At 36.9% G+C, this 18,563-nt stretch overlaps 1 protein-coding gene across 3 annotated transcripts in view; it reads left to right on the top strand.

Moving 5' to 3' along the window:
* LAMA4 (laminin subunit alpha 4) overlaps positions 1 to 18,563 on the top strand; it is a 145,665-nt gene that overhangs the window by 100,942 nt on the left and 26,160 nt on the right. For all 3 annotated transcript variants that reach the window (XM_009451861.5, XM_518696.9, XM_054686192.2), the window contains exons 17-25: positions 2,994 to 3,110; positions 5,267 to 5,446; positions 8,663 to 8,802; positions 11,303 to 11,476; positions 12,093 to 12,238; positions 12,674 to 12,836; positions 13,711 to 13,844; positions 14,305 to 14,476; positions 17,628 to 17,759. In XM_009451861.5, the coding sequence (XP_009450136.3) occupies positions 2,994 to 3,110; positions 5,267 to 5,446; positions 8,663 to 8,802; positions 11,303 to 11,476; positions 12,093 to 12,238; positions 12,674 to 12,836; positions 13,711 to 13,844; positions 14,305 to 14,476; positions 17,628 to 17,759 (1,358 nt within the window). The remainder of the gene's footprint in view (positions 1 to 2,993; positions 3,111 to 5,266; positions 5,447 to 8,662; positions 8,803 to 11,302; positions 11,477 to 12,092; positions 12,239 to 12,673; positions 12,837 to 13,710; positions 13,845 to 14,304; positions 14,477 to 17,627; positions 17,760 to 18,563) is intronic.

Below are 18,563 nucleotides of genomic sequence, written 5' to 3'. Positions count from 1 at the left end.
AAATATTTTATTCTTTTTGATAACTTGTAATATATTCTCTCAGTCTTGTCATTATTGAGTTATTGAACCTCATAAAAGCAACTTTTCTATTTTAAATTTAACCATTAATCGATCCCTACCCACATCCCTTCAAAGTTCCATATTTTATGTCTGATAAATCTCTCTGCATTAGCCTGTTTGAATATTTTGCAGACCTGTTCACCTATTTCATGATCTCATTTGACCAAATCCCTTTCTGTATTTATTTGCAAAAGGAACAACAACAGGGAGTTAGTACTGTGTGGCTTAGAACTTTATAGGACTGTCTTCCTTTCATAATACACACATTTGTGATGTACATTCAGGTTTTCAAATTAAACCATAGTCATCTACTGAATTACATTATAATTTCAGATTACCTTTTCTTCATTCCAAATTCCTTTCAATGATCAGTAATCTTTATTTCCCAAATTTCCTTTTCATTATATATCAAATAGTTGATAGTCAATATAATCTCAGGAAGCTGCTATTTAAATGAATCTTCTACTTAACTCATTTGCAAAATGAAAAGTATTTATGCAAGTCAGTAAATTCCAAATAGAACACACTTCTTATGAAACATTTCTTCTTATAAACATCAAGCCCAAAATTGATTTTCTTCCTCCTCTTTTTATCAAGAGCTCCAAATATAGAGTTAAATATATTCTTTCTCAGTATATCAGGTAGTATTTTTTTTTGTTTTTGCAGTCATGAGACCCAAAATAAGAGCTAAAACATTGTATTATAATGTTTGGAAATTGAAATTAGAAAAGAGGAAGGAGGCAGGGTGCAATGCAAATTCTTCACACTACCCAGAGAAAATATGAAAGAAGTGCTTGTATTTGGTTAACTGTACTTCATGACACCACCACCCATTATACACATATTTGGGGGGGAAAGATAACATTAAACCAATCACATCAAGACTACCTAATAGAACAGCAAAGGGGTGCCGTCAGAGAGTGTATATTTACAATCCCATTGGAGAGAAAGAGAAAAGTGTAATTAGAAGTGATAAAACTATTTTTCTGTTTGTTAAGAAAGAAAATTCTCAGTGCTTTGGAATTAAAGCACAAACAAAAACGAAGAATTACTGGCAAAGTTGATCCTTTAGTTCAGATGATGAGGTAATTAAATCATGATCTGATGGGATTTGCTCAAAGATAACCAGTCTAGTGACTGTGCCACAAGTATGCTTTCAAGAACAATTTTATAAGCAAAAGACTCTCAAAACTGATGCAAATACAAAATCTGATAGAACTGTATGTACATACATATGTATAATAAATTTAACCATTAATCGATCCCTACCCACAAAGAAATCTCAAGGCTCAGATGGCTGCCCCAGTGAATTCTTAAACATTTAAAGAAGAAATAACACCACTTTTATACGAGCTCTTCTACAAAATAGAAAACAAGAAAGCACTCCGGAACTTGTTTTATGAAGCCAACAAAACTTGGTTACTTGAATCACTTAAGGATATTATTAAAAAGGAAAATTATAAGCCAAATTCTCTCACAAAAAGAGATACAAAAATTCTAATCAATATATTAGCAAATCAAATCTAGCACACCTATAAAGTGCAATATATGATTACCAATTTGAGTTTATTTTAGGATTTCAAGAATAGTTTAACATTTAAAAAATCAATTGTAATTTGTCACATTTATAGGATATAGGAGAAATTCATATGATCATCTCACTACATGCAGAAAAGTTATTTAACAAACTTGACTTTTAAAAAAGATTTTTGACTTTTAAAAAAGACTTTCGGCAAACTGAGAATAGAAGGAAACTTCCATAACCTGAAAAATAAAATAATATTCAGCAATTAAAATGGAAATATTGAATGCTTTTCCACTAATATTAGAAACAATACAAGGACACCCTACATTACCAATTCAATGTGTAAAAATCCGGTTTAATTTTACATACAACATTGGGAAATTAACTTTTAAAAATAACAGTGTTTGCAATAGCATCAAATACATAGGAATAAATCTGATAAAAGAAGCTAAGGTTGCTACGCATAAAGATCTAAATAAATGAAGATCTAAACAAGAATTTATATATAAATGATAAATAAATACCATATTCATTGAGTAGAAGATTAAAATGTGTAAAAATGACAATTCTCCCAAATTCATCTACAGATTTAATTCAGTATTAATTAAAGTACCTGAGCTGAATATTCTAGAATTTATATGGAAATGAGAGGGGAAAGCCAAGAATAGCCAAGACTGTCTTGAAGAATAAAAACAAAGCTGGAAGACAAACTACATTATCAAGGTGTATTATAGCTCTATATAGTAATAATTAAGACAGATATAAAAGATTATAATACCATATCCTCTCTTGAATAATGTTTAAAAACAGACACAAACAGATGGAGATAGAATTCAAAAAAGTGATTATCTTCGGGTCATCACAAGGGCTCTAGGGAGCTTCAAAGGTGGTAATAAGTTTCTATTTTCTTGACTTGGATGCTGGTTATGTTTTGTGTTCATTTTGTGAACATTTGTCAAGCTGTGCATTTATAAAGGGTGCCTTTTTCTAGATGTATGTTATATTGCAATTAAAATTTTATTGAAACAAATAAGAAAACAAGGATTATTTTTATAACCAGTCGTTATCATATATATGTAGAGAGAGAGAGATTTTTTTCTTTTCAGCTCTTTAACAATTGTGCTGCTTGGTGTTATTAGTCACGGCAGGGCTATATGTTTCAATCAAAGAAATTAACCATGATGGTATCCTAAGTCACTCACAAGCAGTATTACAAGTGTTCTGCAATTCTGTACCTCGAATTTTAAATGCTACTTTCCAGAATTGTTGATCTATGTTTAGAGTATTCAGAATACTGCAAATACTGCAGATGGCTGCATCGTACAAATGAGAAGTTTCCTTGTTGAAATGGAATCCTTTTCGAGGCATCTTGGCTCCACTAGTACTTCTTTCTGCTGCTTCTCCACAGGCAGTGATGAAGCAGTGGCTGACACTAGCAGGCGTGTGGGTGGAGCCCTAGCAAGGAAAAGTGCCCTTAAAACCAGACTCAGTGATGCCGTTAAGCAACTACAAGCAGCAGAGAGAGGTAAGCATCAGAGAGAATTGAAGTCTCATCTGTTGGTTCACTGGAGTGTAAGGTAAACCTTCAAGGAAGGATTAGGTAATTCTTTGTTTGTCAATGATTTTATACATAAATGTTATTTTCTGATGACAAAATACGTTCATCACAAAAAAAAGTTCTAGAAAACAAAAAGAAGAAACTAAATATAAATGCTGTAATCACACCACCTAGAGGTGATCTTTAGATTTGAGAGCCTTTTTTTCCAGCATTTCCTCTGTGTGTGTGTGTGTCTGTGTGTCTGTGTGTGTGTGTGTGTGTGTGTGTGTCTTTTAATGGGATCATGCTATTTATAGTGTTTGGTAATGGCTTTCTTATGAACATCCTTCCTCATAACAATATGCCCTAATTTGGTTATTGGATTTCTTTGGCCCAGCTGTAAACAGCTTCCCTCTGTTACATGTCAAGTCATTCTTACCATATAAGCAACAGGCCCAGAGACCAAATAGAAACCAGGGAGACCAACAAGCCCAAATAGAGAAACAAAAGCACACGTTTTGCTTAATCTGGGACTGCAGTGGTATCTTAGATAGATGTGATTGGAAGCAGATGTGCCTTCCTTCGCGCAGTGAAAGTTAAAACACTAGTGCAGCATATGGGTGTTTTACTAGAATGAGCAAATCCTAGCTACAGTGCTACAGTGCACCAAAGCTCTGGCCAGGAGAGTGGTCCTTCATGGAGAAGCCTCATCATCACCATCATCAGAATGACTGTTTATTGATGCTTAGTGTGAGCTGGGCATTGTCCTAAGTGTTCAACATAGCTGTATTAGTCCATTCTCACGCTGCTATGAAGAAATAGCCAACACTGCGTAATTTATAAGAAAAGAGGTTTAATTGACTAACAGTTCTGCATGGCTGGGGAGGCCTCAGGAAAACTACAGTCATGGCAGAAAGCACCTCTTTACAGGGTGACAGGATAGAGAATGATTGCTGAGCAAAGGGGAAATGCCAGACACTTCTAAAACCATGAGATCTCATGAGAACTCACTATCACAAGAATAGCATGGGGAAAACTGCCCCCATGATCCAATTATTTCCCACCCATCCCTCCCATGACACATGGGGATTATGGAGATTACAATTCAAGATGAGATTTGGGTGGGAACACAGCCAACCATATTAATACTTTATGTCATGGGGATAAGTACCACTATTGCCTTCAGGCTGATATGAACCCTGAGGTTCATGAAGGTTAGGGAACTTGCTGCAACAGGCACAGCCAGTAAGAAGCAGATTCAGGATTGAAACTAGCATTTATCAGAATCCAGAATATGTGAGGCTAAATGAAATATATCCTCACTTTAATAAATTATTATTTATATATTATTAAATTATTATTTTTATAATAAAAATAATTATAATTCACTTTGGTGATGGTATAACTTCAAATTTATAATTGTTTTACAGTTCTAATTACATTACAGTTGTGGCCAAAGAAATCCAATAACCAAATTAGGGCATATAACCAATCCAATAACCAAATTAGGGCATAACTTCAAATTTATAAAATTTGAAGTTATAAAGTCACCTAAATGAATTATAATTATTTTTATAAAAATAATAAATAATTCTTATAGAAATATTAGAAAATGCGGATAAGAAAAAAAGAAAATCACCTATAATCCCATCCCCTAGACAAAATTTTTTGTTGTAAATTTACATCATGGTTATTTTAAAGATGTAATTTTTAACAAAAATGGGAATTCACTACTAAAACTCTTTTAAATTTGCTTTTTTTCTGTTAAAAAATTATCTTTCTTTATTGATTAACTTCTATAGAATCATTTTTATGGCAGAAGTGTTCCACAAGCCTACTTTTTCATAAAAGGCAGTGATATTTGCAATTAATTTCAGACACAAACCTCTTACGAGTTAAAATCTCATATGCATTTTCTATGGCTTTCTTACCAGGTTATAGGAAATACAATTACTCTTCTTTTTAAATTTACCTCTTAATTTGGAAATGTTTTCAGTGAGCCACATGGTTATCCAAAAATCTTACTTTTGCTTAAGAGCCCAAAATGTGAGATCTGTTTCATTCAAGGGTTAAAGGCGTGTTAATGTTCCCCAACAAATATCCGGCTTCTCTGCAAAGTGAATGACCCTGTGCTCTGTGTAAAGGGGATGCCCAGCAGCGCCTGGGGCAGTCTAGACTGATCACCGAGGAAGCCAACAGGACGACGATGGAGGTGCAGCAGGCCACTGCCCCCATGGCCAACAATCTAACCAACTGGTCACAGAATCTTCAACATTTTGACTCTTCTGCTTACAACACTGCAGTGAACTCTGCTAGGGATGCAGGTATCACTTAGAAATTTCACAATTTGAATCTAATTAAGGAATTGGCCATTAAACTCTATACATCTTTTGTCAAAAAACAGTTTTCTTCACTTGGGTTTTGGATTCGAAAATTATAGAAGTTAGCTTAGAAAAAGAAAAGGTTTTGCACTGTTCATCTATCTATCTATACCTGTCTAAATACATATGAGAAACATACATATATTTCGCATGAACACTAGATGGATTGGTAAAGAGTCATAATTTTTTCTATGTGAAATTATGGTAGCAATTGTATCAACGTAAGACTTATCTTTTAGGGAACAAGGTTAATCAAATGTTGGGTAAATAATCTTAACAAAATACTGTTTAGCTTTTAGAAAAAAAATTACTAAATGGCATTGCTTTTACTAGGCAACATTGCTTTTTCTTTGTCTGAGTAAAGTAGGTTATTACCAACAAGTACTGAATACGGCCAAACATAACCCCAGCTTTCTATTAAGAACAGCGTGTTGGCCAACTTGAATATACAGTTCTATAGAAATGAAAATGAAATATTTTCATGTCTACCTAACTTATTTTGTAGATATTAGAACCAGGCAGTACTTGTGAAATTTCGCTTTTTCCATTCTCACATTTTTATCCAATCCCTTCATAACTTCTTAAACAGCAATGTCTGTCAATATCATGACAAATCATGACTAGAACTTTTTGTTCTCCAATATGGTTTTGCATACAATACTACCTTCACTTGTATCTGAATTAAGAAAGGTCATAAATCCATATATGATCTGTCACTACAAATTTTATTCCAATTTACAAATACCCATTCCCATAACAGTAAAATAGCTCTTTTATAATGATCTTTTAAGTATATATTCGTTTCTTCCATGTAACCACTCAAGGAAGTGCTTTTAAAATTTTGTCTTTAAAAGATTTGCCTATATGAAATTCAATTATTACATTTATAATGATATTGCCTCGGGAATATGTACCAAATCTGTTACATTTTTTTTCCCATTTTTTACCAGTCTTATCAAGTGATTCCAATAAGCATCCAGAAGTTTCAAAAAATTGAAATTGTTTACTGTGCTTTTCTCAAATAGCATTTTGTGGTTCAAAACAAAGTAAATGAAAGAGGATACCATAATGTAAGACACTTTATAAGTAATATAAGGTGGCTCCCTTTTTCTGAGAGAATTGATTGTAGGGAGCAGGGGGACTCTGTCTTATAAACATTTCCATAATCAATATCTAACATAATTCATTAAGTATATTATCTCTAGTTTTTAAAGACTAGTATACTCTAAAATAAATGTCGTTGTCAGTGATCCAAACAATAAATATTTACCTCTGTATTAATCAATATAATAAACTGATAGTTGCTATTATTTTACTTAATTCTATTCCTTGCGCTGGAGAAACATCGTGTGTCCTAAGTACAGAGAAGGGATGTTTCCTTGATCTGCACTGACATAGTCTCCTGAATCTGAGTTTAGTTTTTCTCTAGGAAGATGCTTGCTCTTGCCCAGCTACTAATGCTTAATGACCATGGCCCTGCCCTTAGGTAAGAGAATACCTCAAAAGTATTTCCTCTCTGAGCCAATGGTTTTCAGATGATAGTGTGCATTAGAATCACCTGGAGGGCTTGTTAAACAGACTGCTGGATCCCACTCCAGGAATTGCTGATTCAGTGGGCTCGGGACAGGGCCAAGAACTTGCATTTCTGACAAGTTCCTGGTGATGCTGCTGCTGCTTGTCTGGGAACCACACTTTAAGAACCACTGTTCAGTCAATGAAACTCTGGAAAAATTTATGCCATTCTCTTTGTTTTGAGTTTCTCTCATCAAGCTGTATTCTTATGACCGGTGCTTTTTTTTTTTTGAGACATAGTCTCGCTCTGTCGCCCCGGCTGGAGTGCAGTGGTGCGATCTTGGCCCATTGCAACCTCTGCCTCTCGGGTTCAAGCGATTCTCCCGCCTCAGCCTCCCGAGTAGCTGGGATTACAGGCGTGCACCACCATACCTGGATAATTTTTGTATTTTTAGTAGAGATGGGGTTTTGCCATGTTGGCCAGGCTGGTCTCAACCTCCTGACCTCAGGTGATCCACCAGCCTTGGCCTCCCAAAGTTCTGGGATTACAGGCGTGAGCCATCAAGCCCATCTGACTTGCGCTCTTTTCTATGTTTAGAAAACATAGAAGAGGAAGAAAACATAGAAAAGGAAAAAAGGTGGAAAACAATCTTCCCACCTTTTTTCCCAGTATTCCTCTTGACCTGTTATATCAGTTATATTAGAAATGCAAGCAGAACCTGTGCTATATGGTTAAAGGAACATTTGTATATATACCGTGGACCCTGCCCTTTAGAAAAAGCCTGCTCTAGATACAATTTTTAGATCAGTAAGTACTATAAATGTCACAAAAATAGAAACGAACTGTGCTTTGGGCTTTGTTAGGTCCACGACTATGCCAAATGTCATGCTCGGGGTCAGGTTCGAGCCCATTCTGAGGTCTGAGTGGAGTGGGTGGGTGGCTGAAAGAACACTTGAGGGATGTAGACAGGTGAAATGTAGTTCTGTTCAGCAGCTCTCTCATCAGAAGCTCTCTCACACTGTCTGCTCTGTCTCGGCTGCTTGCTCTGGCTGCTCCCACACACAGCTGAGCAGTCGGCTCGCTCTTGCCTTCAGGGTCAGCAGCTTAACTTTCTCTCTTTCCAGGCACAAGCTGGTTCCTGGCTCCCCCATGCCTACCTTCAAGGCAACTGGCTCTCCCCTACAGGGGTCAGTAGCGTTACTCTCTCTTTGGGCACTAGCACGCCTGAGCCATGTCGAGCCCTGGCTCTCCCTCTGTCCATCTGCAAGACAGGCGGCCTTGGCATTCTCTCTTTCTCTGGGCACAAGAGCACGTGTCCTGTGCATGGCATCGGCAGGGCAGTTATACCTTTTCAAACAATAGTGGCTGTGAGCCAAGTATGAGCTTACACAAACAGGTTATATAACAAATGGAGTATGCACCTGTGCCCTAAACTAGCTGAGTCCATCTGGCCCAGATGTCTGCCTCAACCTATTCCCTGATCAAAGCACATCTGTGTACCTTACAGGCTTTACTATTAATTTTGCAGGATTAAAAATAATTTCTCTTAGTTCTACCATATGTAATCCATGTTTGTTGTCTACATCTGATTCTTGAAATATAATATTGAGTTATTTTCTTAAATGATTAATTTTTATTAACTGCAGTAAGAAATCTGACCGAGGTTGTCCCTCAGCTCCTGGATCAGCTTCGTACGGTTGAGCAGAAGCGACCTGCAAGCAACGTTTCTGCCAGCATCCAGAGGATCCGAGAGCTCATTGCTCAGACCAGAAGTGTTGCCAGCAAGGTAACTGATGAAAAGACTCATCAGTCAGTCAGCGATAATAATAACACGAAGCTGAGCTCCAACTGCTTGGGCAGCTTCCAGAGCCTGGACCTTTCTGCTGTATTCTCCAACTCAGTAGTTCTCAGCCCCATTTGCTAATTAGAAACACGTGAGGAACACTGAAAACGAAACCAATTCCTGGTCCCAACCTGAAAGCAATAGATCAGACTCTGTGGAGAAAGGGCTCAGTACCTGTATGTTCTTTAAAGCTCCCAGGTTATTCTAATGTGTAGCCAGGTTTAAAAACCACAGAGTTAAACTAGTCAATAAAGCTAATATAGCAAAAGAAGTAAAGCCTCAATAAAAGCCTCAATTCGTTCTTATATTTTATTTGTTATTTTAACAGCTGCTTTAGTGCAATTACCATAATGGAATAATCTATCCCATCTGTCCTACCCCTTCAAGAAATTATCTGGTACAACACAAATTATGCAGAAGCTTTTACTGACCACCCGCAGGGTTGACTGAGGAATCACATACTGGCTAAGAGGAATAAACTCAACAAACACACTATATGTGTTTGGGGACACATATAGAAGCAACTTAGCAGAAGATAACTAGAGCTGGCATTTGTAGGAACATCTCCTGACATAGCAATTACTTTTCAATGTGGCAAAGTGGAGCTTGTTCTTGGACCTCTTGAATTTTTTTAATTGATCCATAGACCAGACTCACTTTTTATGACCAAAGTATATGGTTTTATTTTCTCAGTTAAGAATCGGCCTGAGCAGACTACTGGTCCTAATTACTGACAGAAAGAAGAGTTAGAAATCAACTATTTCGTAATGTAGAAGATTATTCTTGGTAAATAGACCTGACTTTTAAATGATGATAAATGGTCCCTTGTGACAAATTACCTTATTTAGATGCCCCAGTGAACATTTTCAAAAAAGGTTTATCTAAAGGTACATCAAGAAATGGCATTCTAAAAGCTAGGTTTTTATGAGTGCTTTCTTGTAATATTATTTCTACAAAGAGTATGACTTTGGGACCTTAATCACCTAAGACCATTTGCTAAAGACAGACTTAGCCCCACCTTTGGGAGTTGGGAGCTCACTCAGTGCCCCCAAGTGGGATGCTTTTCATGCAGACATGCACTATTCTCAGACTCTCACTTATTAATGTAAGACTTTAATCCCCCACACTTCTTGTTTATTAAGATGTATTGGTCTTGGCCGGGTGCGGTGGCTCATGCCTGTAATCTCAGCACTTTGGGAGGCCAAGGTGGGCAGATCCCTTGAGTCCAGGAGTTTGAGACCAGCCTAGCCAACATGGCAAAACCCTGTCTCTACCAAAATACAAAAATTGGCTGGGCGTGGTGGCACACACCTTTAGTCCCAGTTACTCAGGAGGCTGAGGCACGAGCATTGTTTGAACCTGGGAGGCGGAGGTTGCAGTGAGCTGACATTGTGCTACTGCACTCCGGCCTGGGTGACAGTGAGACTGTGTCTCAAAAAAAAAAAAAAAAAGTATTAGTTTTTACTCAACTGGTAACATAGGACAGCTGCACTCCAGTCATTTGGAAATAGAGCCTTGAGCTCACTGACCACCCACATTAGCCAAATCAATATTAATAAATTAATATAAAGATGCCTAATCATTTGGAAAGATTCAGATAAATGACATAAGTATACACAATCCATCCGCTTGTAAATACTCTAAAAATTACCCCTGAATCAGACCAGCTCAGCATATCATATTGGGCCTCTTAGAAATGCACTTACTGAATTGTGCTTTGTTGTGATGCCTTTCTGTGAGCCATTATAAGAGGCACCTTATGAGCTCATTATTACAGTTATTATAATGGTAGGACCAGGCACTGGAAAGCACTTTATAGTTATCGTATTTCATGCTCACAACAAATTTATTATCCTCATTTCACAGATGAGGAAACTGAAGGTTAAGTGACTTGCTCAAGGTTACATAGTTAGGAAGTGGCAGAGCCCACCTGGTCTGAGACTACAAAGCTAGTCCTGACCCCTCCCAACCGTGTAGACAAGGGCAAGGATGTTGCTCACAGCCTCACCCCATGTCCCTTTTATGAGGACCCTAGGGACAAAGTCCCAGCTGTATTAGTAACCAAAATTAGTTCTACTTCTCCCAAACAATTAGTTTTGTATAAATTGTATGAGCCTTGTGAATTGTATACTGACCAGACAACTTGAGCAAGTTGTTTAGTTCACCCAAAACAAGTATACTGTTCATGGTGGAATTCATATTTATCCTCATTCTTGGATCTACTTAGTCACCACTTTTTTTTTGCTTTCTTTCACCCCACTTTAAACTACTGTGTCACTATCTGCCCTAAGTTTTCTCTTCAACTAGGGGAGGATGTGGTAAATAACTACAGGTATGCAGGTGAAGAGAGCTTAGAGGCCCCTGTCACGAATGAGGGAACCACGGGAAAGCACTCTGCCCATTTCTGCAAAGCACTTTTAATGAAACCATTGTGTCACTCCAGATCCAAGTCTCCATGATGTTTGATGGCCAGTCAGCTGTGGAAGTGCACTCGAGAACCAGTATGGATGACTTAAAGGCCTTCACGTCTCTGAGCCTGTACATGAAACCCCCTGTGAAGCAGCCGGAACTGACCGAGACTGCAGATCAGTTTATCCTGTACCTCGGAAGCAAAAACGTAAGCACATGGGTTCGAAAGGAGGGAATAATATTTACAAGGAAAGCTGCTTTTTCTCTTGCCTAAAATAAAGCCACCTAGGCAAACAAACCAAAACAATGCCCATTCTGGTAACTCAGACGATCTCATTTTAATGGCAAAATTAAAAGAATGACTCAAGGACAAGTCATTTCTTCTCTGTGTGGGATATTGTGGGGATTGTTTCCTATCACCATCACACTACTAACTTTGATGAGTCTGAATGGAACACCTCAAAGACTTTCAGAAAGACAGAAGCCTATTCTGTTTGATGCTGAATCCTGTTTGGAGATGCATAGTGATCGGTACTGTCAGGCTGTATTATATTCCTGGGTTAGCCTCACGAAATTAGCCCATTCCTGGCAGCCAACAAATTTCCAAGAGCCTGAGCAAGGATGGGGCTAGCAGACTCTGATGTGGCCACAGGGAGGCTGGAAAGGAAGAGCCACTGCCTGCTCACAGGAGCTTCGGATAATAATTCAGGCCAGAAGTCACTTGTATATACCCAAATATTTGGATTTCTGATTGTCCTTTAAAAAAGATGATGTTCATTCTTATGAATTTTATTTAAATGACTTCTTACTTCTTGATATTTCAGGCCAAAAAAGAGTATATGGGTCTTGCAATCAAAAATGATAACCTGGTATACGTCTATAATTTGGGAACTAAAGATGTGGAGATTCCCCTGGACTCCAAGCCCATCAGTTCCTGGCCTGCTTACTTCAGCATTGTCAAGATTGAAAGGTACAGTGAATCCATGACACAGGGCATATATGCACATATCACAAGAAACCTGTTGAACGTGCACATGTGCGTGCACACACATACACACATACACAGTCTTCCTGTGGATGTTATAAATAGCATTTTCCTCCCTTTATTCTTGCTCCGTTTTCTTCCATTATTCTTGTACTCTTTCCCAAACACCTTAGTAGGAAAGAAAAAAAAAAGTCATTTCTAAATCACGATCTGATTATTAGATTTTACCTGGTCAATCCATGAATTAACTTCAAAATGGAATGTCTTTCTTCTCTTTCTCATTGATTGTGGTATTTTGTAAATGCTTATTAGTGTCACAAAATTACCCATTTTGTGATGAGGGAGCATTAACATTTTGACATTTAAAAAGTATTTTCTATGAATTATATAATAACAAGTGAAAATTATTTATCTTAATAGGGTGGGAAAACATGGAAAGGTGTTTTTAACAGTCCCGAGTCTAAGTAGCACAGCAGAGGAAAAGTTCATTAAAAAGGGGGAATTTTCGGGAGATGACTCTCTGCTGGACCTGGACCCTGAGGACACAGTGTTTTATGTTGGTGGAGTGCCTTCCAACTTCAAGGTCAGCCATACAGCTATATTTTGACCTATTACAAATCTACAGTAATTGTTTTTATAAATCCATAAACCTATAATGACTTGGGGGTTGCTGATATCACTTTAAGAGCTTAGTTCATGGAGGAGTAGAATTCTGAACCAGAATCTATAAACCTGATGTGTAAATCTGGTCTATGCTACTCATATTTTCATAATGTCAAATGCTTTCAAGTTATAGCTAACTCCTGAAGATCAGTTCATTCATTCTGATACATGCATATGTAATTAATATTACCCCCACCTGCCACAGGAAGGTCCGTAGCTTGTGGTGTCACCACAGTTTAGATCTAATCTTCAGCTTTGCAGTGGTGGTTTCAAAAATTCAGTTATCTCACCTAATACAGGTATGAAATAAAGTATCTGGGATGAGAGAGGGGGTGGGACTTCGGAGAGACTATGAAATCTGATGAAGGGGGATAAAGGAAAGGTCGAAGAAGATGGGAAGTTGATCTAGGGTTCCAATTTCAGGACTATTATTACTAGTTATGGGCACATAATTGGAATTTATCTGAGAATTATTTTCCCTCTCATTATATGAGAACAAGAATACCTACCTAACAAAGCTGGCGTAAGGACTGATTTTTGTCATGAATTCACTGTAAAGCCTATGACCAGCACATAATCTATGCTCAGTAAATCCCACTTTCTCTGCTAAGATTTGCACAACTGACAAGTTATGCCATATCTAAATGATATGGCATAAACACACTTGGGTCTAGAAAGATATTTCTACAAAGGGGTAGGTCTCCTTGACCTACTATTAGTTGCATTGTCTGTTCTGTGATGTCTGAGTAAAATATGACCATGAGACAAGTGGTTTTACTTTTTCTATTGCACAGCTCCCTACCAGCTTAAACCTGCCTGGCTTTGTTGGCTGCCTGGAACTGGCCACTTTGAATAATGATGTGATCAGCTTGTACAACTTTAAGCACATCTATAATATGGACCCCTCCACATCAGTGCCATGTGCCCGGTAAGAGACAGTTGAGAGTACTAAAGACTTGGATATTCATGCAAGAGCAGCAGATAGAACAAGTATGAGTCAATATTCAGGTTCTCAAACTTTTCTTTGGGGAAGCCAGTTTTGAAACTACATAAGTCACACCTGCAAAAAACTCTTCACCTGTTCTCTATCATAGATGAGCATGCCCAAGTATGAAGTGTTAAACAACTTGTTTGCAGCCTTGATTAAGGATTCCAGAGACTAGGGTGTCCCTGGAGACTTCAGTTGTCTTAGCACACAGGATACAGAAGAAAACAATCCATTTAACATACCTACAAATACCTCTTTATCTCTTCCTTGCAGACAACAGGACTTCATTTAAATGTTGTAAGGTCCACAGAAAATGTTAGAAGAATGGGTTAAAAGGGCTTCACTTGAAAAGCATAACAGAAACTGTAGTGTTCAAATGACCCTTGTGTTTCCATTTCAGAGATAAGCTGGCCTTCACTCAGAGTCGGGCTGCCAGTTACTTCTTCGATGGCTCCGGTTATGCCGTGGTGAGAGACATCACAAGGAGAGGGAAATTTGGTCAGGTGACTCGCTTTGACATAGAAGTTCGAACACCAGCTGACAACGGCCTTATTCTCCTGATGGTCAATGGAGTGAGTAAAAATACAAGTCCTACTACTTCTCCTTTATTTCCTTTACTTTCTGCTACTCATGTTTCCAGGAACCTTCCCAGGTCTAGTGTGTCATGCCATCAAACTGAAATTCTAGTTTAGAAAGTCAAATTGGATTTTCTTCTTCAGGAAAGTAATGACAGCAATAAATAAAAGCAACCCTGAGATGCATTTCCCCACAGTACATTTTTGGATATAAATAAACTAAGAGAACTTTGAGGAAATTAGAACCAAGATCTAGATGAGCAGGGTGTCTGCAGAAATTTTGCACTGGGCTCCTAACTTTTCCAAACCATATGCCCTAATCAATTTTAAAGCAAAGCTTGCATGCTTTGTATATATGTATGTGTGTATGTAAGTATATATGTATGTACACACACATATATATCTTTGTTTATAAATGATACATGTGTACTATAAACAGATATAAATATAGTATGAAACAGTCAAAGCTTGTATAATAAAGGACAAATTATATAAAGATAAAATAAAAGATTATATATATTTAAAATGAAGATTAAATTGACTTATTAATGATACAGAAATGTTTTTCTCTCACTAAAATTATTTTTAATAGTACTTTATCTACTGTACAGCTCAAAGAAAATAGTTTTAGTGAGAAAATGTAATTAAGTATGCTAAATATTTTCAAAAATCCTTAAACTCTTTGTGACACAGTGATTAAAAAGTCTTGTCCTAAGTCCAGTTTATTTCAACAGTAATTTTATTGGTGGTTGTAACTAGACAAGACACCTCACAAAAATAAAAAATGAAAGAACCATATCATTAGCTGTGCCTACTAACTCAAATAGTTTTCAATCACATTCACCAAGTGGCAAAGGTTGTCTTTGAGATTTGATTGGTGTATTTCCTTTTTTCTAATATTAGTTCTTATAAGCTAACCAGGTATCATTTTGTAAACTTTAATAAAAGGGTTCAAAGCTATTGAAAATCTTTATTTGAAATATTTTTCTAAAGGTTAGAAATTTCTTCCCTCAAATGTTTTAATAGAGCTGATAGGAGAGTTTTTGTAGGATTGCATTTACATTGTTCCCATCAACAAAAGCAACAATAGAAAAATTCCCAAACATATTTTTTAAAAACCATCTCTCCACAGTATAACCGTCCTCAAAAAAAAAAAGAGAAAAAGTTACTTTCTCATCCATTATTATGATAATACCCTTATATTGATGTAACAGTATGTTTCTTTTTTGAAATAACTAGTAGGATTCATACTACTCGCAGACATTTGTCATCACAAATAAAGTTCAACAAATTTAGAATAATTCATGTTACAAAGAAAAATGTGTAACCCTCTATAAACTTGACAGCATTTTCAGAAATTTGTAGGAAGTAGCCAGCAAATATCTGTGTGTCTCAAAATGTTTTCACATCACTCTACATCTCAATGCAAAATGAGTGTAAATATTCTATTATTTCGGTTATATCAGCCTTAAATCCATGTAACTAGCCACATGTAAACTGCAATAAATTGCAATAGGCTAGAAGCAAAGAAATGGATGAGGAGCTACCTTCAACCATTCAAGTGTGGAACCCCTCTTGGGAAGCCACACATATTATGTGAATTTTGTGAAAGTCTGACAAAAGGATAAAATGAAGGCCCAGAGTCAATAATTCATGTGTTAAATATTAAAAGTTAGTTTCTTTCTCTATTTTAGATTTTTTAGTGAGTATAAATGGATGTTGAAATATTTTCTTCTCTATTTTAGGTTTTTTTAAATTAGTATAAATAGAAGTTGAAATATTTTCTTCTGGCTGGGCGCGGTGGCTCACGCCTGTAATCCCAGCACTTTGGGAGGCCTAGGCGGGGGGATCACGAGGTCAGGAGATCGAGACCATCCTGGTTAACATGGTGAAACCCCGTCTCCACTAAAAATACAAAAAAAATTAGCCAGGCGTGGTGGCGGGCACCTGTAGTCCCAGCTACTCGGGAGGCTGAGGCAGGAGAATGGCGTGACCCGGGGAGGCAGAGCTTCCAGCCTGGGCGACTCCGTCTCAAAAAAAAAAAAAAAGAAAAAAAGAAATATTTTCTTCCTAAACTCCAGTAGGTTGCTTTCCACACTCCCAGGAATGTACAAACTCCACTCAGGAGATCACTTCCTATAGAATAGGGACCTTGCCACAATGCTTTATTTTTCAAATCCATTGACTTCTTGTATCTATGAACTATCTTCTGAAACAAGCAAACCTCCAGTAAATTATTTGAGTGTTAAAAAATTTCTTTGATTCTTAAACATCATGTGTTCCAAGTGCATAATAATTCTATATTTATTTACATAAATCCAGTGTTTCAAAACAATACAGCAATGGCCTTCTTTTTTTAAATCCATATTTGCTGATAATATGGAAGAATTCTTTTCAGTATACCTTGAAATTATTTTTTAATTTTACTAATTTTCACCTAAAATAAATGCAGACACATCTGTTGGCCTGTTATAATTTTTAAAAGTTTCCTAAAGGCAAGGCAGTTGAATAAACATGGTATACTATACTCTATTTTCAAGTTTTTCTTAAAAGGCAATAATGTAGACTTAAAACTTCATCCATTAATTCAGAAAGTAGAATGAAAACAAAAGAAGAATTTTTACACTGTGTATAAATATTAACTTTTATGTATTAATAAGAGAAATAGCTGCTGATATGGAAGTAGTTGTCACATTTTTTTTTTTTTTTTTGAGACAGAGTCTCGTTCTGTAGCCCAGGCTGGAGTGCAGTGGCACAATCTTGGCTCACTGTAACTTCCACCTCCCGGGTTCAAGCGATTCTCTTGCCTCAGCCCCCCGAGTAGCTGGGATTACAGGTGCCTACCACCACGCCTGGCTAGTTTTTGTATTTTTAGTAGAGATAAGGTTTTGCCATGTTGGCCAGGCTGGTCTCAAACTCCTGGCCTCAAGTGATCCACCTGCCTCGGCCTCCCAGAGTGCTGGGATTACAGGTGTGAGCCACCACTCCCAGACATTGTCACTTTTATTTCATAAGAATTTCATGAGACTTTCTTAGTCTTCAAATAGTTCCAATAATAAAGAATACAGTCTTATTTCTCAAATTCAGCTAAATCTGACTCTACTCGCATAACAGATGTTCCTATCTTACAATTTCTTTCTCTCCTCAGAGTATGTTTTTCAGACTGGAAATGCGCAATGGTTACCTACATGTGTTCTATGATTTTGGATTCAGCAGTGGCCCTGTGCATCTTGAAGATATGTTAAAGAAAGCTCAAATTAATGATGCAAAATACCATGAGGTACAAATCATTGTAGTTTGGTTGGTTTTGTTTTTGTTTTTTATACTTAGATCTGCTGATCTAATCAGGCAGTCAAATGAGACAGGCAGGATGGTAAATAAACTGAGAACTTTCATATCTAAAGAGCAACTGAAGGACCCTCATCTTCTCAACCCCAGGAAAACATTTGCTTTAAAACAATGGATGTATTTGTCCTGTTGATGTTCCAATTTAAAAGTCACTGAAAGATTCCTTTTAATTGCTCAATTAACCAGAAGGCTTCTATTAATCTTAAATATCTCAATTGGTATTCCTACAGGATACTTCTATACATTTGTTGAATGAGCCAGAGTGTAGATACACAGCCTTTTTTTGCTTATCCTTTGAGCCCCACCAAATTTAACAAGAATACATATAAGTAAATACAGAATTTCCTTTTAAACCACTTATCCAGAATTTAGAAAATACTAGCACAGTTTTCCTTATAAAGAGAACTCACAAAGAATCCCCTTTAGTTTTTAAACAGATGTGCAGACTACTGAAAATGTACTTCAGCCATTTTCATTAACTATTTTAAATATACAACTTAATAAAGTGTATGCAAGGCATAATATCTTTTAAGTTGAACCAAAATGCGAAGGGTAGGAGACTGTATTTCCCTTTTCAGTTCAAAGTCCATAGCCTCATGAGAATGGTTTACAATAAAAGAATATTTTAACTATTTATCTGACTAGCATTTTTGCAGATTCATTAGAACTGCTCACTGTGTCACCAAAAAAATTACACCTGGTAACATGCAATCTAGATTCCAGAAGGCACCTGCTT

This window comes from Pan troglodytes, chromosome 5, assembly GCF_028858775.2.
Source record: "Pan troglodytes isolate AG18354 chromosome 5, NHGRI_mPanTro3-v2.0_pri, whole genome shotgun sequence".
Taxonomy (NCBI): domain Eukaryota; kingdom Metazoa; phylum Chordata; class Mammalia; order Primates; family Hominidae; genus Pan; species Pan troglodytes.
Note: the sequence above shows the minus strand (reverse complement) of the source record. Positions and strands in the feature narration are given on the sequence as shown.